Source organism: Excalfactoria chinensis, chromosome 8 (genome assembly GCF_039878825.1).
Source record: "Excalfactoria chinensis isolate bCotChi1 chromosome 8, bCotChi1.hap2, whole genome shotgun sequence".
In the NCBI taxonomy this organism is placed as follows: Eukaryota; Metazoa; Chordata; class Aves; order Galliformes; family Phasianidae; genus Excalfactoria; species Excalfactoria chinensis.
In genome coordinates, this window is record NC_092832.1 from 13,856,795 (window position 1) to 13,883,351 (window position 26,557).

General features: G+C 40.6%; 1 protein-coding gene across 2 annotated transcripts in view; it reads right to left on the reverse strand.

Moving 5' to 3' along the window:
• RABGAP1L (RAB GTPase activating protein 1 like) overlaps positions 1-26,557 on the reverse strand; it is a 178,231-nt gene that overhangs the window by 119,180 nt on the left and 32,494 nt on the right. For both annotated transcript variants that reach the window (XM_072343550.1, XM_072343551.1), the window contains exons 12-13: positions 17,923-18,016; positions 14,402-14,552 (exon numbers count right to left, since the gene is read on the reverse strand). In XM_072343550.1, coding sequence (XP_072199651.1) covers positions 14,402-14,552; positions 17,923-18,016 — 245 coding nt within the window. The remainder of the gene's footprint in view (positions 1-14,401; positions 14,553-17,922; positions 18,017-26,557) is intronic.

Consider the following 26,557-nt stretch of genomic DNA (forward strand, 5'->3'; position numbering starts at 1 on the left):
TGCACAACAGCACCCACATTTCCCAGCACAGCCCTGGTGCCCCATCACAGAATGGCCTGGGTCGGAAGGGACCTCAAGGATGATGAAGCTCCAACCCCACGCTGCAGCAAGCAGGGCCACCAACCTCCATGTTTAGCAGACCAGGATGCCTGGGGCCCCATCCAAACTGGCCTCGAGCACCTCCAGGGACGGTGCATCCATAACCTCTCGGGGCAGCCTGTGCCATCACCTCACCACCACTCTGACTCTAAAGAACTTCCTCCTAACATCCAACCAAAATCTTATCCATCCTGCCCCCTGTTCCTGCCATGGGGTTCAGGGCTGCATCCAGCCCCCAGCTCCCCATGCTAAGTACCCACATAGATCCCCATGAGTCTGTGGGGGTGCCCTTAGGCACACAGATAAATGGAGATATGAAGATACCAACCCGGTACTTTAGGCTACAGGGATCAGCAAAATACATCTGCAAAGCACAGCATGGGAGAGTCTGACAAAGGGATTTCAATGCCATAGCTCCAAAGCAAGGCAGAGCTGCCATACACAGCCTGGAGCAAGAACTGCGGCCAGCATGTTATGGCTCCAGCACTCCGAAGCAGCATGAAGTGTGGCTGCGTGATGATGGCAAGTATGAAGGACTGAATAAAATACAAGAATCAGCCCAGCGCCTCAGAACAGGGAGTGGCTGCAACACAGAATGCATCCTCAGAGCTGGGCCCCACACAGGAGTGTCTCTCTACAGCAAACTCCACTGGCTGGTTTTCAGTGCGGGTGCAATGAATGTTGCCTGAATTATAATGAAAGGGATGAAGTAAGGGAGTGGACAGCCCTTATTTGTGAGCAGATTTCCTCCACAACAGCAATAAGGGCCCTGCTGCAAGCTGCCAGCAGCCCTACCCTGTGCTGCTCCCTGCCTTGCTCCCAGCAGCAGCTCCAAGGTGCAGCACTGCCTACAGCAGCAACCCGACTGCTCCAACTCAAGCAACGCTTCCCATGAGTTTGAAGACAAATGAGAATTAAAGCAGAAATCATCTGTCCTGTCCTGATGGAACTCCATGATCACAGGGCCATACTGCAGCATTTCAGCACAGGCAAAACATTAAAAAGCTGCGTGGTAGAAGTTTTCTGTCTGTACATGAAGGACACAAGGATTCTGGCATAGTTCTAAACAAACTGTGCTTTGCAATTTTCATATTTGCATCCAAAGGAAAAGAAGCAAGAAAGAACAATTACACTGGACAAAGCCCAAGGCTGTCACCTGGGTGTATCTTACAAGCAAGTCCCATAGCTGGTTCTGTCCAGGGAAGGGATGGAGTACTCCTCCTTCAATGAACAGAAGCAGCGATTCCACACCTTCCTTACAAATTACATCATCTACATACAAGAGAAGCTGCCAGCCAGAGCAGGAGGCTCGCACCACCCAGTCCTGCTAAAAACAGAGAAGACATGGTGGGAAACTTGAGCTTCTCTGGGAGATGGCTGTGAAAGCAGCACGATGTGTGTGACCCTATGAGGAGGTGAGATGAAGCTTCTCAGCCACACAGAAGTTGATTAAGGAGCTCCAAGCAAGAAAATAACCTATTTCCTGGTCTATTTCCAGTTTCAGGTCTTCCAGGGCTCTGTTAAAAACTGGATGATCAGTTGACTAAAATGGTCGACTACATTTGCTCATTTTTTTTCTCTTTTTCTTTTTTAAAGCTATTGATTACAGCAGGGAGATGCAGGCAGGAGTGTAGGATAAGGAACAGAATAGTTACCTATTTAGATGCAGACCCAAATGACAGTGCAGGTTAGCAGATCTCTACCAAGTCAATGTCATCTCTTCCTATTGTTTTCCTCTACCCACATTCTTAGCCTACAGAACAAAGGTGTTTCTTCAGCTTGCTGTACTTTTATCTTTGGCACATCAGGCATTTAGGGGTCCACAGCATCATATGAACACCCGTTGTGATTTTAGTGCCTCCAGGAAAATGTTGTTCTATCAAGCCTGCAGCTTGCAACGCAACTTAAAGCAGCAGAGGTGGAAAAGAAATGAAGATCTGCATTTTTTTAACACAATAGCTCATACACCCTCTGACTGCAGAACAGATCAAGCAATGAGCTCCATGATGCCATTTTGGGAGTAACTGGCAGGAAGGAGACAGCAGCTTTCTGAAAAGCCAAGGTGCAGAAGGGAACTACTGATCCTAAGACTTTCCTTTGGAAGAAGGTTCTCAAGATCACATGATAAATGGAATTCACACACTCCGTTCAGAGCTACAGGCACTCCCAAACTTCTGAGCTTCAACTCAATCAAAATAAAACACCCTGGAGTAAAACCATCCATAAAGAAATGAATTTTCCTCAGGGAAATGCTGTCAAGTGTAATGGATGGTGATCGTTAGGCATTCCCTAGAAATTAAACCTAGCATCTGCTTGAAGAAGCAGCACTTAAGACAAAAGCAGTGTAAAGACACTTTTGCTTAATGGCTGCATGGGAAAAGTCTTCAAATGATCAAAAATGGACCACAAAAAAATGACCAACAAAAAAGTTCTACGATGGTAGGAAAAAGAAAAAGCTCAGAGATGGACCCTCAGACCAGGTCGTGCATCTGCAACCACAACTAACCCACCTGCCCCTAAACCAGCAGTAACATCACAGCACCTCAAAGACCACCTAGTTCAACCCGCCTACTGATTTTAACTCTGTGTTCCTGTATACTTCTCCAAGGCACACTTCGACATAGCTGTGGTTTTACTAGTACTTTCCTCTGCAGCAAGCCAGAAAGTTGGAACTAAATGCTACCTAAATGCTAGACATGTCTGAACTAGTATTCTAGAAGCACATCAACAACTGGACACCAAGAGATGATATTCACAAAGGCACAAAGAGCCAAGCTGAAGTACACATACACATAAACACATGGTTTCCATTCTTCACTGTCTTCAAAAACAAAATAAAGCAAACAAAAAAACCTGTGCACAACGCTAACTTTAGTTCACCCAAGAGCATCACCTCTGTTCTGCCCTCCAAACGTAGCACAGAACTCCACGCCAGGCCCACTCATGCACTCACTGCTGTACAACCAGCCTTCCTTTTCCACCTCAGCACAGTACCTTTACCCTTCACAAAGACACACTCACGTGACAGAATCTCCCCTCTGTAACCTTTGTTCACTTACTAAGGATAGGCACGCACACAGAAGAGCAGCAGAAAACACTTGGAAGCAATGTGCTGCTGCTGACTGCTGAAACGCTGTGCTGAGAGCTACAGCACACACACACACAGAGCACTTCCATGTGCAATTCATCTTCTGAAAACTGCTTAAAACCCTTCAGATTATCCACTTCGCTCCAGTTCCCCTTTCTAAAAACACTGCTGCCTGGGAGCTAGCACTACAGGACAAATTCACAGCTGCTTGTCAAGAAGAGATTCCATTCCCCTGTTTATGGACACAGCCCCCATTAAGCACCATCTGAATAAGACAGGCTGCCTGGAAACGTGTGCCTGATCTCAGGGACAAGTTAGCTTTGCTTATACAATGGGTACATTCCACCCTTAACTCTGCCTTGAGTTTAGCGGCCATTAGGAGAAAAAGCGAGATCTTGAAGTGCTGTAGCTAACAATAGCAGCTGAGAGCTAAAGATTCAATATTTACCTTAGCGCAAAATCTGCTGAGGATGATGTGGTACTTCCTGAGAGCAGAAAGGTGAGAACAATCCAAGCAAACCTGGGATCTTTCAAAGACTGCCTTTAAACAACGTGACTGCTATTCCACCACTTTGGATAAGAAATGGATGAGAGGAACATGGAAAGGATACGGCACAGAAATTATTTATAAACTGAAACGTGGTACAATTTCTTTATATAGATTTTAAGCTTCATTTAGGCTGAATTTTCCTCCCAGCTGGAACAGCTGAAGAGGTAGCACTCATAGCCCGTGTGCTGCCAGAGAATGTATCAATACCCACTGACATCGATAACAGCAAAAGAGAAAGGTCCAGGAGCAGCGCCTTACCAACAGGAGTCTATAGGGAAAAGTCAGCAAACAGCAGCAACAGAAGCAGACTCAGACATGGCACACAGCAGTAACAGGATGCTGGAAATGCCAATGAACTCCTGCCTTTTCTTTCCCCAGAGTTAGCTAAGTCAAGTTTCAAGGTATTTCGTATCTGCTAACTGTGCTTTGAGCTTAGTAATATCTAAATACATTCAATTTCAAATAAGTACTGATTTTGTCTTAAATTAGATTACATGAGGACATTTATATTTATAGATAGAAATTGGCACATGTAAAATGTTATGCGAGCTGAGAAATTAAGTTCTGATATTTCTTTTCCTAATAAAGAAAATGACATTATTTGCCATCTAAGAAACAAACAGAATTAAACTCACACTTTGTTAGTGCTGATATCAGGTAAAATATCTTGTTAATAAAAAACAGCAGAAAACTGAAGAATAGAATGTCCAAGTAGAGGCAAACCAATGGGCTTTCCATGTTATACATTCCATTTCAAGATTTCACAAGGGCACTTTATCACATTGCCTCTTAAAACGTGCAGCTGAATATCTATGTTTCAAAGCAGTGGGTTTTTTATAACTCAATTTTAGGTCTTACAAAAACCTTACAAGTCCTTCCAGGTCGAAGTTGCTCTGATAAATCTACACAACAAAAAATCAATGATTCTACATTGGTTCTGCTCCATGAAACCTAGAGAAATTGTATCAGTTTTTACAAGTAAATGCTGACTGCTTCATATTTGCTTCATTTTTAATTCTATATTACATCTACAAACCAGGCCCCTAGGCACTGTGCTTAAAACTAGCACTGAGACATCCTACTGCACCTCTTCACTGGGCAAATCATGCTGTGGATTGCTAAATCCCAGGGCAAAAGACAACACTTTTGAGAGAATCTAAGAATGCATTTCCAATCTCATTTGGGGAGGACATTGCCAGGCAATAGAGAATTCAAACCTACAGATCAAATTCAAGGCCAGCTTTTTTCACCAATACTAAATTCATAATAAAACCTCTCTCCTCTGCTCAAAGCTGAGCCATGAAGCTGAACACCAGACTCTTTGTTCATATTTAAAGTTGTCATATGTAAGCACCCATACGTAAGCTGGCAGATAAACACACTGACCCTACCTACTTGTCATGACAGCCAGGAAGGCCACACAGAAACAAGTGGAAGCACTGGGTGCGGTCTGCTCCATCTGCACGGGATGCTGCAGAGTGAAGATCCAGCATCTTCACCTGGCCACTGCGCTTAGTTGGGCTGGAAAAGTCACACAGCACATTTCTTCAATGCTCTTCTTCCCAGAACATCTCTAATATTTGCTGCAAGAACAAGCTGAGCATAATTTGTTCTCGTGCTTTTAATGAAAAATAAGATAAAGAATGATGTGACAAAACAAAAGGTAGTTATTGGCTGCAGAACAATCTTGAAAGCAATCTTATGGTAAGAAAAAGAAACAAGCAAGCAGAAAGAAGGACAGTGTTCAATGGCATAAAGAAAAACACTCCCATATCACTGCATCAGCAGCAGCTGTCTACACCGCATTCACTGCCATTCCATGTAATGAAATAAAGATATTTAAAAGTGACTCCAGTAGTTATGGTGCTTGAATACACAACATACAGTGAACAAAATGAAATCCCAGCGGCAGTTTTCTATACAAGGAAAGGTATTTATACAGTGATCTGCATTATTTTTTCTGCCCAAGTTATGAAAATGCTCAGTAGTCAAAAAACTCAGTAAAAATTGAACAGAACTAGATTAAGAAAGAAAAAATATCAGTTCATGTTCTAATCAAAGCACTCACAGGGGAACAGCTTTGCTATGATTCTTTTCTCCCCTCTCTCCCCCCCCCATAAGGTTCTTTGTAAAATAAAGCTAAAAAAAAAAAAAAAAAAAAAGGTTACTTTCAAAAAGCTATATTTTATTGTTATGGCAACTGATGTGCTAAAAATAAAGAAATAAAGTTGTTATGGCAACTAGCATTTTAAAAGGCAGTCAAAAGTAGAATAACCAAACATTCTGCTGGCTTAAAATGTAATGTCTATGACTCAATTTTCAGAGAGAGCTTCATAGACAAGTAGTGTTCTTTTTTTGATGCTGCTCCGGAGCTCACAATTAGCACAAGCTCCAGAGTGCTCTGCAGAGCACAAGGAAGGAACTGGAGATCAGACATTTCGCCATTGCAACTCCTCTTGGTCCCTGGGAGCAACGCACACCCTGTGCTGCTTCCTTACTGCGCTGAGCATGCAGAGTTCTGCCCCTTTATACATACAGGATTATACAGATGATTGTAATTACAAGATCATACTAGCCTTCAGTGTCTGATAGATGGCTGGTCAGCCTTGCTGTGAGCCTTCCCCAGAGCAGACAGTCACAGAACTTACTCTCTGCCACCCAATGCCTGGCACATGTCAAAATTACCACTTATGAAATTAAGAGAGCTGTGCACTGTGAAACTTTCCAAGGCCCGCAGTCAGATAAGCCTTAATTAATATTAAGCAGAGTCTCCAACAACTGCTTCAGGGACTTGAGTCAGTAACTTTTCCTGGAAGTAACTTTAACTGGAAACAGTTGCACCGGAACCACACACACAGCATTCACCCCCAATCCCACGCTGGCTGTCATTTAACACAGTATACCCACAGTTCCTAAGAGCAGTACGCCTTTCTTAACCCTCTCTGAGCCCCATTCCACCAGATCTATCCACATTCACTGCTTGCATGGCCAAGAATTCACATCTGTACTAAAGGGAAAAGAATCTGATTCCCTACTGAGCGCTGGGTAGTCAAGCAAGACGTAAGGAAGGGCAGCAAGGGTAACACTGAGAAATTTAAGTGTATTTTGGTGGGTCTGTTTGCCGAATCTCTGCATTAATCCCTGAAGGTAGGTGCGCCCATTTCCTCTTAAGCACCACGGGAAGCCACAAGAACTTCTAGAGGTGCAAACACAGAGACAGGAATGGATGTTAAATGAGGAATCCATGACAAAGCCAAGAGCTTCTGTACAGGAAACTCCGGGTACAATACTATATAGCAATTCTCTTCAGTCAAGATAAACCTTAGAAAGAGGAAAAAGCAAAGCTTTAAAGCAAAAATTTTAGCAGCATGGTCTGTAACACTCAGGCTGAAAGAGCCAGGCTGCATATTTTCAAGGCTTGACGCTGACTCAACCAGCCAGTGAAGACAAAAGACGTGCTGTTGTGAGCTTTCTATGAAATCTGTTTCCTCATTGTGTAATAGTCTAAAATTAATCAAGTGCACGGCTGCTGGAAGTGCAGGTATTCAATCCCAAAGAAAATGTGCAGCAGACCAAACAACACAACCCACCTGAGAGCTACGTTCATGCATCACTTGCACTCTGCCTTGCATGGTAGCTGCACAGAGAATGCATCTCACCACTACCATAGGAAAAGTTCTCTGAAGAAATACATACAAGTCACCACAATGCAGCTGCCTTCAGCCACAGTGAAGAAAACCTCTTCTGCCTGAAAATGCACCCTCCAAATATGGGTTTTAGTTTAGAGTCAGGCTGTATACTGTACTGTCTGGTCAAAAAAAGGTTATATGAATAACAATAAATCCCAAATTACGATCTAAAAGAAGTCATACATGAATTAAGGTTGAAAAAGGCATCGGGATCCTCTCATGTATTAGACATTAGATTGAATTTAAGTGATGCGCTCATCGTTTGTTATTACTACGACTGCTCGCTCACTAAGATTTGGAAACACCAGCTCTCAGCAGTTAGTCACAGGAAATACTGCCTGTTTTGAAAGCTGACTCCTGTGCTGCCTTCTACATGTGAAAGTTTAGGACCTCAGATTGAGCTCTTAGAGAAAATACTTGATTTAAAGCTTTCAAAAGCACACAGCAGAACTACAGCAAAGTTTCTCTCAGCTTGAATTCAGGCAAAGACCACTGCAAGCCAAAACTGCAACCAGCAATTCAGATTTTCAATACAGAGAATCAGTTTTAGATAGTCACCACATTTGGATATGCCAATGCCTTTTGCGTGGCTCAGTGTCAGTTCAGCAGCCAGCTGATGCACAAATGGGCTTCTTAATTACAAGTCAGTCTGAGGCTGCCCCCATTTGCTTCTGGAGACTAATGTCACTATTAATTTACATGTGCAATATCAGAAATTAGTCACCCTTATAAACAAGGCATTTAAAATACAATTGCTCTGTCTTTCAGTGCAGCTTTCCAATTTCCAGACTGCAGATGCTGTGCAGATAACATCACTGAACTCTGCTCAAACTAGCAGCTGCATTATAGCAAGATACACAAAATGATGCTTTGTCTCTTCTGCTCGCCTTCAAACAGCTTCAGCCCTCGAGTAACGTGGCCTCCTGAACACCAGCTACGTGACCTTTGCATGGAAGGAGGGGATGGTTAGGAAGAAGTCAGCAAGCAAAGAATTACAGATGAAAGGCAGCACCATGAGAACATGGAGAAGATAAACGTTGTTAGGAATTGTAGAGCTCTCAAGCTGGCCTGGGCTCTGAATGCCCTGATAGAGCTGGAGATGTCTGTGTTCATTGCAGGGAGATAGAGCTAGCTGACCTTTAAAAGTCCCTTCCAACTCAAATGATTCTACCATTCTTAGAACTGTTTACAATTGATCAAAAACTGATCAGTTTGAATACTGGTTTGCTATCAGTGTTTTATTTATGAAGGGATATGACAGCGCTTTAGAACTCGTTCAGAGGTGTGAAGCATTTACCACAACTAGCAGCTTTTATTGCATGCTAAAGAAACAGAGAGATACTGAGATATCCCTGCTCCATTCTGCTTCACAAAGCACTCTGTATCATCATATATATCAGTGTATATCCAGAGACTATGAGAACGTCAATTTAAGTATCAGTTCTTCCAGTAACCATCAGTTAAGCCTATTCAGGCCATAATACTATTATTATCATTCTACTTCAATTGACGCTCCCATGCTTCAGCAGATAATGGATTATAAATGTACACAGATCCCAACAGAACATGGCCTTCGAGAGAACAAATGCAAATCTCATTTGCACTCTACCCTTCAGAACAGATGCGTGAGCGCATGTGATTTTTAGAGCTGGTACGTCTTGCAGCGCCCCAAGAGTCAAGGCTGCATCCTGAGTGCCAGCAGTGTTATCCTAAGTGGTTGCGCACAGAAGAGAAAACACAGGCCAGTTCTGCCTGTGGTAGAATGCTTTATACACAGGCCCTGTAAAAAATATTAAGAGTTATTTCACATATTTTTTGATATCATACATAAAGGTTAAAATTTAGATGACACAAAAATTACTAATGGATGCTATATTTTTTTTTTCCTGCAAAGAGCTGTTATTAAACATAAGAATTTCTTCAGAGACAAAGAGTGAGTACCACGTTTTCCCTTCTGTGCACACAAAATTGAAAGATTTTCTCCAGATGAGCAATAAATGAATCAAAATTTGACAAATTAAATTCACCTCAGGGACATTTTATTCCTGAATTCCTAACAGAAGTATTAACATTTACTATGCGACGAGATACCTTGGCACATTCATGATAAACTAAACCTTTTATCTGAAGTCTAAATTTAAATAAAGCTCTTTAAAGAATTAAAGCCTCTGTCAACTTCTGCTCTTCAGAGGCACTATTTTCTTATTAATTTCTGTATAGTGTATAATTGTTATTCCACAACACGCAGAGTCACTAAAATAGTTCAAACAAGGGGAAAATCTGCCTCAAGTAGTAACCAAAATACCACTTATGAGGTAATAATAACCAATACCAAAGATGAGACAACCCATCAATCCAATCAATGTTTGACTGATCTTTCCCTGGAAACCACATTAAATTATAAAAGCATCATGAACCTACCTGACCCAAAGTGAACAACCAAGTTTAATAGATCAGTTAAGTAAAAGCTATCCTACTCTCAGCCCTTAAGGGAAGGCAGAGGTAAGTAAAACTTAAGAACCTGCCAATAGATATTGAGTTAGCTGAATAGAAAACAAACACAAAACTGGAAATGCTACGCATATGTCTGCTTATCTGTCCCTGCACAGTTACTAGATCTTGTTCGAAGTGCAATAAAACAAGTTGATGGGAGAACTTATTCTGGATGTCATCATCAAGAAGCGGAAGAAAGAAAGGTTATCAGATGAAGTCAGCATCTCCAAGAGGAAACTCTGCTTGACCAACCTGGTAGAAACCAAGCAGAAAACCACACAGAAGTTGCTCCACTCCACAAAGAAGGGTAAATAAGCTCTCACACTTTCACTGAGGACAAACAGATGCAGAATTCTGAACACAAATATTTGCCACGAAAACACTCTAATGTTTCAGTCCATTAACCAATCTGCTGTGGCAGCTGGTGAACAGTCATCTTTTTAATTAGCCCCCCTTGCTGATTAATTAGTCTCAGAGCACTGAGCAGTGGAACCCTGCACAATGCCATTGAGACACAAGATATTCCTCTTCCTGGTGCTAGTTTTATATCCTTTGGTATAGCTGCAAATAACAAGCTTGGTTAATTTTCCACTCGAACTAAAATAGTCTTTTTCTATATATGTAACTCTCTCATTCCACAACTAAGCAGTTTCAATGAGACTCTTTCACACAAATAAAACACATGGCATCAAGGCTCCAGTTTCAAAGCCAATCACATTTTATCACATCAGATTAGACTCAGTGGCTTATTTGTAATCTCCTCCACATCCCATTTTCTACCTATGCTAACAAACTTGCTTTAAAAAAAGCCAAGCAAGTATTACCTTATTGCTGCCACCAAGAGACAGCAGATTGCTAACCACTTACACATCAGTTCTGACAGGGTCAGTGAGGTGTGACAGAGCATCATGACTGCTGAAGACCACTACCAGTCACCTACACTTGTGCGTTGGTCCTTTTCATCTCCATCTAACAAACAGGTCTGACATGATTTTACAGGAACTTTAAGTACCAATATTATCCCTTCGTTATCATCATATAAGCAGAGTTTTCAATGATTTGCCTTTGTTTCTTCCTTAATATATGGAGATAAATACATTTTCATCTCTGCTGATGCACATCTTTTCCCCCTCTGCATGGTGCCACATGCAGCAGGGTCAGAAGCCTGTGGCTCAAGTGTCATAAAAGTAACTGCAGTGAATTTTTATACAGTACAGATTTACATATATGTCAGATGTGAAACACTGCCAAATCACAACTCCCACTCTCTGAAGTTGTATGCAAGACCTGCTATTGTGCCCCAGTCAACATTTGTGAAAGGCTCACAGCAATCACCAAGCTGGAACTCAGCAGGAGATGTAAGACAGAGCAAGTGTGGCTTGTCAGTAAGGAAGTATTTCTCAGCACAGTTCCTCCCTCCCTGCTCTACCAGAACTCCAGCCCCAACCAGAGATGGGGAGCATGTCCCCATGGGAAGGCTCTGGGATTGGAAATACAGTTCACTAGATGGTTCTTAGCAGCCTGCTGACCTCCACTACAGGGGATGATAGGACTTGCCTTTTCAAGACAGAAAGAACAGCACTGATTTTTCTAACTAGGTCAGATATTTTTCTTTCTGTGTTGAACTGAAACACTAAAACAAAACCCAAATTATTCAGCCCCTACAGAAAAAAACTGAACAAAACACTTTTTAATAGGAAGAGCGTGTCTGTATCACAATTTAAGCATATTTTTATGTTTGAGATTGTGCTATCATTCACTAGGGACACGTGTTCAATATGCCAACACTGTTCTCCTTCCCCAGGTAGCAGTTTCCCAGGACTCACCCAGCAGTTTTAAAGCTCCAGCATTTAATATATTTCCCTCTGATGCCCAGAAGATGCAGCCACAGATCAGGTATTGTTTGCACAACACAGGTAACCCCAGCTATTGGTTCAACAAGGAACCTCTGACAGTAGAATTATAGCTTTCAAGATTTGTTCCTCAAGGTAGGCCTCTACAATTTGTAGATCTCATAAAATCAATTGTGCTTTTATAGTCAAGAAACCTATTCAAGAAAACTGACCAGCATTCCTTACATTACCAGGAAGTACTGGTTAATGCCAAGCTAAGGACTGCAGCACTCCATACCATTCTACAGAGTGACGATGTTTAGCCATGCTACTTAAAGAAAAGCAAACCAGCACCTACATAAACTTTCTTCCTCACAAATCTCCATGTGAAGAGCTTTTTTTCCATTGATTTCCAGGTGTCGTCCCTGAGGCAGTGCAATTGGCAGTTCAGCAGAACAGAACTGGTGAGGTTGGATGAGAGAAAGGAAAACAGGCTGGGGTGTTAGGAGAGAGCTGTGACAAGAAGCCAGGAGAGGGATCAGCGTGGGACAGCATGGCTGCAGCTCCAAGGCAAGCAGGCAGCGGGGCATGACACAGACGCTGCTCCCACCTCCAACACACCTGACTCTCAGGACAGTCAAATGCAGAACACTGCCATCTCTTATCATAGAATTGCTCAGGTTGGAAAAGACCACGTAGCAGTGTCTTACAGGAAGATGCACGTGCTTACCAAAAATACTGACGTAGTCAAGGAGACAATGAAACTGTCCAGATGTATGCACAAATGGAAAGAATCAAAATGAAAGCTATGTATCTGATGGGAAAAAAAGTTAATTATGGAAATAAATAACACACGTGTTCGTGTATTGGGACAGCAGTGCACAAACAATGCAGCAAAATCAGTTCTGCTTTGTCATACAGAAGAAAGCGAACAATGAGTAATACTCGAATTACAAATCTGTTGAGCATGCATCTCACTGCTGATACACAAGATACTGCTACCAGAAAGCTTCCAGCAGGACTCAGAATATCTATATCCATATGACAATCCTTAAGTAGCTTAATTCACTTTACAAGCACACAAAACTGAAACCATTTTCCATCAGATATAGTATAGAAAGTTCCTTAAAAAAGTCTGACAGGTTTTTCTGTTGCATCCAACCAACAATGGACTTTCTCTTCAGTTTGGCACAGTAGCTCTCCCACTCATTTATTTTCATGAACTCTTTCATCCAATGTGTGCTGGCTGATGTTATCACCAGTAGCTCTATGTGTGGTTCGGCTACAGAAGAAAGCTTATGATTACAGAACAGATTTATTTCAGAAGAAAACTGAATTTGCACAAATGCCTCAGCAAATAATTCTATAACCCATACCAGTGCATGCAGCATCTATCATCTTCCAAAATACACACCACCAAAATACTTCTACCACAAAAAGGCCAAACGTGGGCAAGGTATTTTTAAGGCATGAAACCTCAGCTGCAAGATCACATTTGTAGTTTAGAAGCTCTCCACTCCCTCCTCCACAGTGAAACAAACATATTTGGCACTTTTGGAAAGCAAGCAGAAAAACAATGGAGGTGGCTTTGATGCAACATACAGCTGACAGATGTCCTGCAAATGGTTTCCAAGGAAAATACAACCCAACCACCACCTCAAAAAGAAGAACGTATACACCTTCAAAACATCTTTATTAATTGGTAAAGGAAAAAGAAGTCACGATGGCAGATCTCACTCTGGGACTTTTCAAACTTGACTGACAAAGCTGGTAGGTCAGACAAACAGGACAAGCATCAAAAAAAAGCCATCACAAATTATGAAAGGAAGCATTTACTAACAACCCCAGAAGCTTTCTATGGATAGACGATCCATTCTCCATACAATAATCATTTTCTTTGATCAATGTATAGAAGTATATTCATCTATTTGTGCCACTGTGACCATCCTTGATACCACCTTCTTTTCCCCCTCAGAGTGCATGAGCACCCTGCAGTGAACTGTAGAATCACAAGAAGTGAACATACACTGCACAAAGTTTCTGCCAGCATAACCCAGTGGATCTCAATCTTTAGATTACAGCTATAAGCAGTCTGGGATAACAGCACAGACAACTTCAAGCGTTCACTGACTACACTGGTAGCACTGGCATGCAGAATAGGAACAGATTACTGACACACTCCTTCTCTCAAACCACGTGTACCACAAGGAGACTGGTCTCCTCTTAAGGAAAATATATCTCAACTTTTTTTTAAACAACAAAACAAAAACCACTTGAGTTTGTATTCTTAATTCTAACTAAAAAAGCAGGAAATTAAGACACGGAGTAAACAAACTGCTGAAAAACAAAGGCATGAATTTAAAAAGCAAACACCTGGACAAGAAGTTGATGTGCTTATTATCATCTCAGCAGGCGAACAGAAAACTAAATGTCAAGTATTACCATAGATATAGGTCAGCAGTTTCTATTGTTAATGTCATTCAGCAGGTACCCTTGGCAGGAGGTAAAGTCACCATCACAATTTCAGTTACTTCAAACAAGCCAAACTGCTCCACTCTTCTGCTTTGCCACTGAATAAAATTGCCACTCTTTATAATTCATTTTAACTATTCAAAGAGAGAAGGAAAAAACCCAAAAAGAAGTAACTTACCATTGTGATGAGAATTCTGTATTTATCCAGCATTGCCTCATTGTCGTGGCATCCTGCCAGCAGCTGCCAAACCTCTGCCCTCAGTGCCTCGGGAACTCCTCTCTTCACCAGTGTGGACAATCCATTGGGTCTCACCACAAGGTTATTGTGCCTAAGGAGCAGAGAACCGTTCACCTGTTACACTACATGAATAGCAAGCAAGACAAAAAGAGCTCAGGTTTTCCAGTAGTGCTCTGAGAACTAAGAGTCATCTACTGTAAACATTTCTTCCACAGGTCATACTAACTAGTATTTGTCAGATGGGAAGCAAGGATTTGCAATAAGAATCAATGGCAAAACAGTGATTGCTAAAGGGAAGATGAAATCTTATTCCAGGGAAGAAATGGCAATGACAATTAAAATAACAAATTACAGAAACTGAACTATACTGACCAGTAAAAAAGAAACTGAATTGAAAGAGAAAACTAAGCAGTATGTGCTAACATGTATGTTTAGCGTTAGTTCCCTGCATAGGGAATGATATTTCGAGAGCCATCAGAAGGTGACTAAGTACTAACACAAAGATTTACAGTCCTGCTCTTACCCCTAGTAACAAACAGCAAGCCACACAGCAGCCCTGGCATGCAGCTTGCTAAAATGCCAGCACCCGAAGCACAGCTGCCTATGAGGCTGCGCAGCCACCAGGCAATGCTGCAGCACCAGGATGGCTCTTTCCTGTCCCCAGCATCATGTCAGTAACCCTCCAGAAGTGGGCACACATAAGTGTGAGGAGGCTGTAACCACATGGGTTGAATACTGAAGACAGGGTTTTTTTCCCCACAGCTAAGTCCATGTCTTCAGGATAAAACAGCTGCAAACACAACACTGCACAGCGTTCAGACACACATATTTAAAACTCCTTTCTGAGATAATGGTGTTTACTGCTGTAGATTAAACCTCGGTTTGATTTATTATGACAATTTTCCTAACAATGCAGCAAGAAGGCTGCGTGAATTGATGCTATTCTTGCTGAGGTACAAAACACTTGCAGGAATTTGCTTTGTTATTGTTTTGACCATTGTTATGTTTTTCAGTTCTACTGGCAGGAGAATACTGACAGTGGCAGTTTAGCCAAATGCTCGCAAGCTGCCATTTAATCAAATAACACACAATTTGACCCTCAATTTCATATAAATGTTTGGAGTACTCATTCTCTGAAGCAGCTCATTAAGATGTGAACAGTTTTCCACTGCTGTTTCCATTTCAAAGCTGCTCTACACAATGTTCTTTGTCCCATACTCAGAGGAGTTGTCTCAAATCACTGTGACACCAGAGAGGGGCCGGGAGGCATGACTTATTATGCATCATGCTTTATTCTTTCAAAAACACTGATTAGCTTTAATTTTCAGCATGCAGTGCAACAGAAGTCACTTCAAACTTCATTATTCAGTCAGCCAAAATGAAGGCCTTGCTAGGCCCTGCTCTCTTTTCTGGTGTATCTTGAGGCAGGGCATATTAGCAATGCCATGATAGGAAAAAGACTGAAAGCAAAGACAATATTTGCAGATTAAAAGAGCCACACATTCTAAATAGCTACAGAACGATGCAGTATACATCCAGGTATAAATAAAGAACAATAAAAACTTTAAGTTTGCAAATGCAAACTATTCACTGCATACTTCGTATCAAATTAGCTTGTTTATTAAGTGGATTTGGTCATATGCATTATAAACAAAACATAAAGCCTTCACTAATGAGTTAGCAAGTAGATAAAAATCAAGTCGACAGCTAAAAAGGAACAATCTCGTATATACATCACAGGGGTGTGCTCAGTCATGCTAAGAAACAATGCTATTAACTTCCAGCAGCCACTAATGGAGATGTTCCTTCCACATTACAACACCTCACCCTCGACATCCAATCGAGAACTAAGCATGCCACAGTACAAGACCTCACTGCAGCTGGTGCATTAAGATAGCTTTACAGCAGCAGTAACACTTGAGCAACTTTAGGATGTAGTGAGGAATATGCTGTATGAAGCACATCAAAAGCATTCCTCTGCTTTCCAACTGCTTACTGCATCTTGTGCAATTATTCTTATTCCTTGCTCTGCGGTACCCTTTGAAGGAGACTGTTGGAGCAACTTTCTGCTGAGTCAGACTATGACGTTACAGTGACATTTCAATTAACTGACAGGGAATATTTAAAAGGCAAGGAATTTTTCACCTAGAAGGCAAATGGGCACACCACTTCCTCAAGTGGAAGCGTTCGTATTTCTTTATGCTTTTTCCAAGCACACAGATATTCCTTTAGCATATGGTGCACTGTTAAAAGCATTTGCGGATCTTATTTTCACCCGTTTTTAGTTTTCAAATTGTCAACATTTTTTCATGTTACACTTTCCAGGTTTTGTTCTTAAAATGTAACATAACACTCTTCAAGAATGCAAGTACTTTCTGTACTTCAATTCATCTCAAAAGGGAATATTGTATGAGACACTGCTAAAGAAAATGATTGCTACTGCTAGGCTTCAAGCGGTCTGGGACATCTCATTTCTCAGCCCGTACTTAACTCACTCCAACTGGGATGTTTGACTACCAAATGATCCTCTGACTTGAATGGCTCATTGGTTTTGTGGTGCCAGATGCAAGACTTCAAACCATTTATAAATTCTTTCTTTGGGAAGGCCTTTAGAACAAGCTTTGGATAGTCCTGAATAGCTCCAGAGCAGATCTGTTTCTAGTCACCCCAGAGGAGGAAGCCATTTGTGTACAGGGATCAATTACTTCCTCATTTGCTTCAGCACTCAAAATGTGGTAAGAAATAATGAAAACAAAGGCAGGAAAGATGGGTTCTGCTGAGAACCCGGTGGCATCCCACACTGAGGTAGCCTTTCCACAAGGTGTCTATTACAGGTAAGATCTGCACCAAAGGGTTGTTTCATCTCCAAACAAGCAAGGTGGTCAAGTAAAGAGGGAAAGCATCTTAATAAAGCCTTTTTCAAACATTTTTCAGCTCTTTTTGGAGTTGGGAAGAACCAACTGTGCCAATTCTGGGTTAAGAACCTGTGATTATATTTGACCCGGGCAGCATGAGCTATTACTTACAAAGACAAATCCAAGTAAATGGTTCTGGCATTTGCTAACAGCATAAGGTCCTGCAGAAGCAGCAAATTTACCATCTTTTTCTTTCTTGGCAAAACATACGCTGCTGCTGAAGTGCTTAATTAAAACACAGAAATTAAAGCACAGAAATAACGCTGCTCCAGGCTTACAAATCATCTCACTCTTCACCAGAAACAGTTTACAGTGAGGGTCGCGGTCTTCCCAGAATTTTCTGTGCTAACACAAAGCACGTAAAAGAAGAAAAGCAAGAACCTTTCTAAACAGTTCTAAATGTACATTAGACACAACCGGCTCTCCTGTAGAACAGAAAGGTTCAAGCTTTCTGCACAAGAGCACACAAGTCTCAAAGAAAAAAAATTAATGCTTAAAATCTAAATTTATATATATACATACATATATATAAAAAAGAAGCATTACCATCTCCCTAGTAATTCTCCCCAGGAATACAAAATCTTCTCAGGACAATCCTTTGACACATCACCAGTGCCACTGGAGAGTTCATTATCACTCTCTGCAAAATAAAAACAAAGACACGAACAAGAAAACAAAAGCATGCACAGATTTTACCATAAAGGAACGGACATTAAGGATGCACACACAAACATGTCAGACAAATGCTTCTCAGATTTGAAGAAAAGAGAGAAACATAGATAGTATTAGTGGAACCATAAAGAATGGTTGGTGGATTTGACAAAATAAATGTGTTAGTAAAGCCACCAGAAAGTTTAAAAGAAAAGGCTACAGAAGAATTGACAGAGCTGTTATGAGAGAAAGGGCTGGGATGCAGAAAAGCATTACACAAGGAAAGATTCAAGGCAATCAGCTCTTCATTCAGTGATACTTCGCAATGGAAAGTTATCTAAAAGTCACATCCACTCTAAATTTCACATAAAAAAGAACTCTCGCAAAACACAGACGATAACACCACTCTGTGACATCCATCCTTTCCGTGGCATTCTGCTCTCATGTGGCACGCTGTTCTCCAAAAGCCTGCTCGGAGCAATGACATTATTTCTTTTAATGAAATAAGCTCAAAGTGCAGTAAAAATGACACCGCGACATGAAAGGTCACACAGTAAAGAACAGAACGCTTCAAGTGGAAAAGAAGCAACGTAAGTATCAGAACAAATGACTTGTGGAGGAATACGTGCCATTATGTATGACTAACACACACAACTCAAAGAGATAGTGGGATAATACTTAGGATGGTAGGCTCAAACAGGCAGTAACAACCCAGTTTTGGAGTGTTTTGGAAGCCTGTGCAGACGTTCACTATAAGAGGAATGAGAACTTTTTAGAACAGCTCCTGATATGATCGTGGCTTTGCAGTTATTCAGGGCTTTTCCCACTGTTATCTGCAGAAAACACCGCTAAAAATTAAAGGTGAGTATGATTTTGACAACACCAAACAATAAGTGGTCTGCAGCTCTCAGCACCGTTGTTAATGAAACCCAGCCCAAATGAGGTACTGAAACAGCCCCATTATGCTCAGAGGCCTCAGAGTCTGGACAGCTCAGGTGTCAGAATGCGTGAAGTTGCTCTCGAGCCATCTCAAGAGCTATGCCTTCATCCTTGTCACTCAGACTTCAATGACACATTCCTATTGTTTACCCTCAGCAATTGCCAAATGCAAGTCAGTAATGGAAACAACATCAGGCTTTGAATTTGGTAACAAAACCTGAGGACAAAAGATAACATGGGCTGTATTTCAAGGACAAATAATGGCAGAAATGCTGTGCTGATAGAGTAAGGAAGCACAACACAAACGTTTATTTTTTGTTTTAACTGCAAGGCAAAGTATTTAAACATAGGTTAGTTTTATGTTTTGCAACCAATAACACTGTTTGTACGTCACGTCAGATGGACAGAAAGCTCCTAATTCCAAAGACTCACAAACCTTTTCACATGCACTACAGTTAGAGATGGAAACATGGGGATGTAAAAATAAACAATGAGAAGGGTCATTTTAACTAAATTCTCACCAAATTCTTACCATACTAAAGCATATACAAAAGAAGCTACACTTAATACTTTTGGGTTGTTATCTGATCCAAACACAGGCTTGAAAAGGAACATCAACACCAGCCAACACAGAAAACCCTTCCTTCCCTCACCAGGTCAGTATGCTATGCAACATCTTTCGAAGCTCCTAAGGAGATCAGTGTTATACAGCATAACTATTCCAATCAGATGCAGCACAGAGCTACAGTGCTTCAGCCCTGGAAACTCTTTCATCTGGAAGACTTCACAGTAGTTGGAATGTATTATTCAGTTGTATGTCAGAAAAATCACAGGCCTTAATTAGAAATGCCATATGCTCCCTTTCAAAAGACACTAACGTCAAATTTCAAAATAGAACAGGGCAAAGGGTGGAGAATAAACAGCTTTAAAAATCTCTACTTTGTATCCATTCTGAAGACTTTTCACATGCTCTGATCTGTACAACCGCTTTGGTATAAATGAAGGAAAAAAAGAAAAGAAAATGGATCCTGGGAAGAATTTTTAGCTGTATAAATTCTCCCCTGAAGCATGCTTTTTCCCCCCCACACACACTGTATAGCATCTATCAGCCAGCAGCATTAGCCAAGCATAGTTTTATCCCATCTGACTCTGCAGGGAATGCAATAGAACCATTTCTCTGGATGTATCATGTATTTTTCTCTTATTTTTTATGTCCTGATCTCCCAGAAGCTCTAAGCTGCAAATCTGAACGCACACCTCAACAGAACAGGAGGACAAGGATCAGCAAGGAAGCAAATCAGAGTGGCTGGGTTGTGAATGTGTGCAACACGCATCGCCTCTGAGGATGTTTACAGACAAATAACAAGTCTCTTTTTTTAATGCATTATGCATTCTTATTTTGTGGATGGATGCCCCGCAATATAGTTGCCTAAATTCCAACTTCGATTTTAATGCAAGTCTGAAGGATTGCATTTAAGCAGCCAGCATTGCTCTGCATGGCTTAGCATAGAATCAGAGAATACCTTGAGTTGGAAGTGACCTCTGGAGATCATTTGGTCCGGCTTTCCGCTCCAAACAGCTCTAGTTAGGTCAAGTCACTCAGGGGCCCAAGAACAAGCGTAGAGTCTCAAAGATCACCAAGAAAGATGATTCCAGAATCTCTCTAGACAACCTGTTCCACTGCTTGAGCAATGATCACAGCTTAAAAATGTCCCACCAGCTAATTAGAATTTCCCACATCTGATGTCTGCTGCCTCTCAGCATGTCACTGTGGAACTCTGAGTAGAGAACGGTTCCATCTTCAACTCCTGACACAGTGCTTGTAGATAACAATAAGGTTCTCCTCTGGGCAAGTTTTATTTCCCATCCTTAATAAACACAGTTCCTTTAAATTATCACAGCACAGTACGTGCTGCAGCCTTCTGATCAGCCTGGTGACATCCACTAGGCCTGCTGCAGTGTCAGCATCTGTCTGGTACTGGGCAGCCCCAAACCGGACACAATTTGCATGAAATAAATATTGAAGCCTGTACAGATACCACTGGATCTACCTCATCGTTCATTATACGAGCAGCCTACTTTGAACAGGGCACAGGGAGTTATATTTTAAGAGGCCCAGCACTTGCGCCATTTATTAGGTAAAATACTTCACTGACCAGGCTCAATTATAACTCTTTCCCACCTATAAAGGACAGACTCCATCCTGTAGGAGTGCTCTTTTGAAAGACCTTTTACCACTCCATGAAAAACAACGCTGGGCCCTTTATTCTTGCTAACTAAAAATTCAGAAAATGTTTCCTGATGTCTTGCCTTGCACATAGCAGAGGTATAGCCCAAAAAGCTACTTTTAGTGGGACCACCCTGTGCTGCAAGTAAAACCAGAAGAGGCTTTGTCTATCTCCCAAGACCACCATAGAGTGTTCAACACAAGCCTTAACAGAGAGCTCAGGTAGGTCATCCAAGCTGCTTCTTTTTCAGCTTGACCATAGGTCTGGATCACACAGCCCCCTACAGACACTTGTTAACAGACAGACCTCCAGTTAGCCCCACTAAGTTCATTCCAAGCCCTTCTTACTGTAAGTCTTGGACCACCTCTCCCAGTTCTCAATGCATTCTTTCTCCAACTTACACCAATTGTTTTTTCTCCTAAACAGAGTAGACGTGGAAAACAATTTTAACATAACTCACATTAAAAAAGAGTCTTTGTCTGTCCACTTCTTCTCTCACAAGACACATTTCTCAATGCTTCTGCTCATTTCTAATTCCTACAGCCTCCCTCCAACTGGTCTGTATTTTCTCAGTGAGCCACATTCAAACAAAATACCAAGACCTTGTGTGTCCAAAAGAGAAGAATCACGCAGATGCTCTCTCTTGATCATAACCTAATATCTCACAGAAATAAAACACATACTAGCATACAAAGTCTTGGCCCTTCCCTTCACGTGTTCTGATAGTACGATGCTACCTTCCTGTCCCTCCTCAGGTACCTGGCAGGCTCTTAGGAAAGAGCAAGCAGCTATGTGTATCAGAACTGTCCACGTTTGGCATAAGGAAAGAGCTGCCAGTTAAGAACTCTTGCTCCTGTCAACAAAAAAAATAGGTGTTAAGTAGGCTTGAATATTTTTGATCTTGTTATTTTTTATTTTTATTTTTTACTGCAAATGAGGGGGATTTGGTTGGTTATTGTATTTATTTTTCCCATTTTCCTTAAAAGTAACCTTAAAAGTAACAACGCTCTTCTTTTACTCGTGTTTGAAACAAGTTATTATAGATACAGACAGAGCTAAAATGTAAGAAAGCAGCTCTGTTCCCCTTGAAAGAAGCCTACTAGATTCCCTGAAGTACAGCAGGTACCTTAGAAGCCAGACTAATATGTTGACACACAAAGCAAATAAATTAGAAAACCATAGTGTTGATACCAAGAGTTCAGCATACAAGCAAGTAAGTACAGCCTAAAGTGAGTGAAAACACATGAATATAGCAGAAAAAGAAATGAACAGGTGGGGTGTGAAGAAGAAAAAAGGATTTTTAATGAGTTTTAATTGAGAAGCTGTTACAAGTGAAATAAAGAGTAGGTGGAACTGAACAAATAATACAGTTGGAGCAGCCTGAGCACGGCAGCCTGTAGGAGAAGGAAATTAGATTGTAAAGATAGGTGGGAATAGAATGGGAGTAATTCAAAAATGAGAAGTTTGATCGTTATGTAGGAGAAGAACAAAAGTGAAGGGAGGGCTGACGTTGGCAGCGTATCATCAGGGCAACAAGATAGAGCCGTTACATGGAATCATTCCATACATTAGAAATGAAAGACGATCAAGAGAAAGGCCACAAAAAAGTTTCCATTTATAAGGTTAAAGGAAATTATACAGAGCATGAGCTTTAGTTTTGCCAGGGAAGACAAGAGGGAAATAAATGTTGTCAGAAATGATTCTAACATTAAATAAGGCAGACTTTCAGAAAGATCCAACTTATCAATGCACTACAAAGCATTCTGATGAAAGCAAAAAATGCCTTTTAAATGATACATTTATGAAAAGATGATCCTCAGAAAGTTTCCAATAGGAAATTGAGCAATTACAACACATTCCTTAAGTCAAAGGGAAAAACAGAGTTCTGATAGTATTTAAGTTATAAAAAAGACTTGAAGAAAATTAACTTCTCAGCTGCTGGAGTACACAGAGAGCAAAAATAAGAAAGACTACATCTGATAAGCACTTAAAGCAGGTGAAGGAAATCATGCCTTTCTGTCACTGCCAGTCTCATCCAGACTGCATATAAGAACGGCTCTCACACAAGCAATGCAGCCTGTGCAGTATCTCTCAGCATCTACATCTCCATGTTGGAACAACCCCATTGGTGCAGTGTGAAATGAGTAGCCAAGTTGCCATTTTTTTTCCTCAATGCAATAAAAAAAATTCCTTAGTTTCACATCACAGTTTGTACATAGACACCACCTTACCATCATATAAAAATAAAACTCATGGCAATAAACCTCAACTCTTCATCCAGGTCTGAGTGCAGAAGTGTGCAAAGATTTTACCCTTCTGTAGCAAATGAACAAGCATGACCATGACATCTCCATATGTGATATAAAAGTGCCTGAAGCTGCATAAAAGAGCGGAGGAAACCAGCGCTTCAGTTCAGTAGTTTTGCTCCCACACAGATGACAAAACCAACTCAGTGCTGCTCAGTGGAGGTATTCTTGTAAATATAAACATCTTCCACATGTACTGAGCTGTCTGAAAACTGACATCTTTGAGGATGCAGGAAAAATCCAGCGTGAGATGCTGTCGCAGCTCTAAACCAATGCAACTCACTGTTCTGACTGAACTTTACAATTTGCGGATTCACTCCCTACTTGACATTCACCTCTAAAACTGCAATGGAAAACTGGTGGATCTCAGGGTTGTTTCACATTTCACATACAACCTTGCAATTTCATCATAATCAGTACGTCATTTGAGAGCTGCAGAGCTGCTTCATGTTGAAGCCATTTTAAATACGTGCCTTTTTAATGGAAAGTCTATACCTGCATGAATAAATGTGCATATGGTTGTAACCATCAGTAACAACTTCCATCATTTGGTGCAAATTAAGAAAAATCCTCTGCATTTTTGTTTGCTAAAATATACATTAACAACATGATCACACCCCACCTAACACAGTCATATTAATAACAGAAGTTAACTCCTAAGGCACGACAACCCAAGAAAAAGCGTCCATCAAATGACATCAAGACTATTTTATCTTCATTTGGAAGTTATGGATTCACGTTTCTTCAAAGCATTTGTATGTTAGGAACCTCCCTGACAGAACTCCAAGCAAAGGTTAACTCGTATCTGCCAATAAGAATAACAGCTTAATTCTTTTAGGATTTGTTTAGTTTTAGTTCATTTGTATGGCTTCAACAAAAACTCTCCAAAACAGATTCAGTGTGATTTTGTTTAGGACACAGCATCGCTATTCTGTGTTCTGATATAAGAAACATTTCCTATGAATTACATAAAGTTATTTTTAATATGGATAAAAATGCGGAGTTGATTATTTCCACAGTACTAATGTCATTCGTCTCACTCAGTCATCCTCATTTGTTCAAATTCTCCCTGATCATAAGCCCTTATTTTATCACAAAATACTCTGAATAGCTCTACTAACTCCTAAAATATCACCTCCTCTACTCTTCTGCCTTTTCAGTTCCTGAGAACAGCCTCTAACTACTCAAAACATTTGACCCAGCATCTTAATTTAGCCTCAATGATCAGCTCTGATCATTCAGCATTGCCCACTCCTCAACCACCCAACCCATCCAGTCTTCCTGTGCTGCCCAAAAAAACATTATTACCTCACATTTCTTTGAAGCTTTCAGAGTCCTCTATCTTTTCATCTCCACACTCAATTTCCATATCTCATACATTAATTTCTCCATTGTATAATATTTCTCTTTGTACTTAGAGCCAAGGCAGTTAGAACAGAGAGGAAGCATTACCCTGTTATGTTTGTTATTTCTCCTCTTCTCCTGCCCATTCCTACTCCTACAGCTTGATATTTACATATAATTTCTCCCTATTAAAAGCCAATTATTAAACTCCAAACACATTTGACTAGGCCTCTTGCTGGTACTGCGCTGTCAACTGGATCCCAGCCGTCAGAAATGATGCATCTTTTGAATATCAAGAAATCTGCTGCTGCATTAAATAAAAACCACAAACATTACTGCATTCCTGGAAGGTATTCCAGATGGTTCTAGAGCCAGCCAACAACTCATCCTCCAGCTTCTTTCCAGAGACTTGTTAACCTTCACCTAACATGAATGACCTGTTTTGGAATGTGTGCTAAGAATGCTGTGTTTGCTCTGCGTCTAATGGATAGCTGGGGAGGAGAGTCAGTAACTAGATGCCTGGGACCACATAAAACACAAGAAAAAAAGTCTTCAACTCACTTGCACTCAGTTTAAAGACTCTGGAAACACATAGAATGTTGTGGTTCTGAATACAACTACTCCTACTTACAATGATCCTTAACTTCCTATCAGCGTTCTAATTTAAGATCAAACTCAAATAGCTATTCAATACTCTCCTGCAAAGTTTGATTATTTAAAAAAAGAAAAAAATACTAGAGTCAAAAAAAGGTCAGGATTGCACCTATCATCTAAGGAAATCTTCTTTCTAAAAGAAGCCAACTTATTCTTCCCCTTTGTATGTTCTCCTTGCAAATCCTTCTGCCAGAAAGAAGCTTACCCCAGTGCTTCAGCTCACACCAAAAGTGAGGAGGATCAGTTCAACTACCAGCACTTTTTAATCAGGTCATACTCATAATTCCATGTTAGCAAGGTAGTTTCCTGCCTATGGATGAAAATTGATATTTAAATCTTTTATTTGACACTTTTCTGGAAAATAAGAACTTTCTTATTATATATTTGATTCTTTTAAGTTTAAATCTGAATTCAAGAGAAAATTTCTTAGCAAGGAGCGTTCTCCAGATTCCAGATTTTGACAAGGAATCATTAACATTAATTAATACTTAAAAAAATGCTATCTCCAGAGTAATGAGCCTTAGATGACAGAGTTGCCTGAAATAACTATGACAGCATTAATAATGAAAAAGAAATAAAAGTGACCAAAAGAACTCTAAGTAGCTACTTCACAGTCTTTGCAAATATTAGTTTTCAATTGAAAAGCTATATAAAGAAAGAAGCTAAAATGGAAAGAAAAAAAAAGAAACAAAGAATAATATCTAGGGGAAATATGTTCGGCCTTTCATTAAAATAAAAAGAACAAGAATATTGAAAAGATGCCTTGTTGTGCAGATAACCTTTATTCATATACTCACAACATGTGACATCTCGCCAACTGTGTGTATGGAGTACATAGAAAGCAGGTAAGTTACAAATGAGTCATGCATTCCCACAGCGTTACACAAACAAAACTTGAATGTAGTGTTTCTAAACTAAATTAAATTAAGTGATTTTCTGTATGAATGCAGTATATGCCTTTAAATATATATTAAAAAGATATAATAATCCTCAATATCTGTAAATGGATACACCAGCCTCTGGTCTATCTAATATTCTTTATAATGCAAACTTGCCATA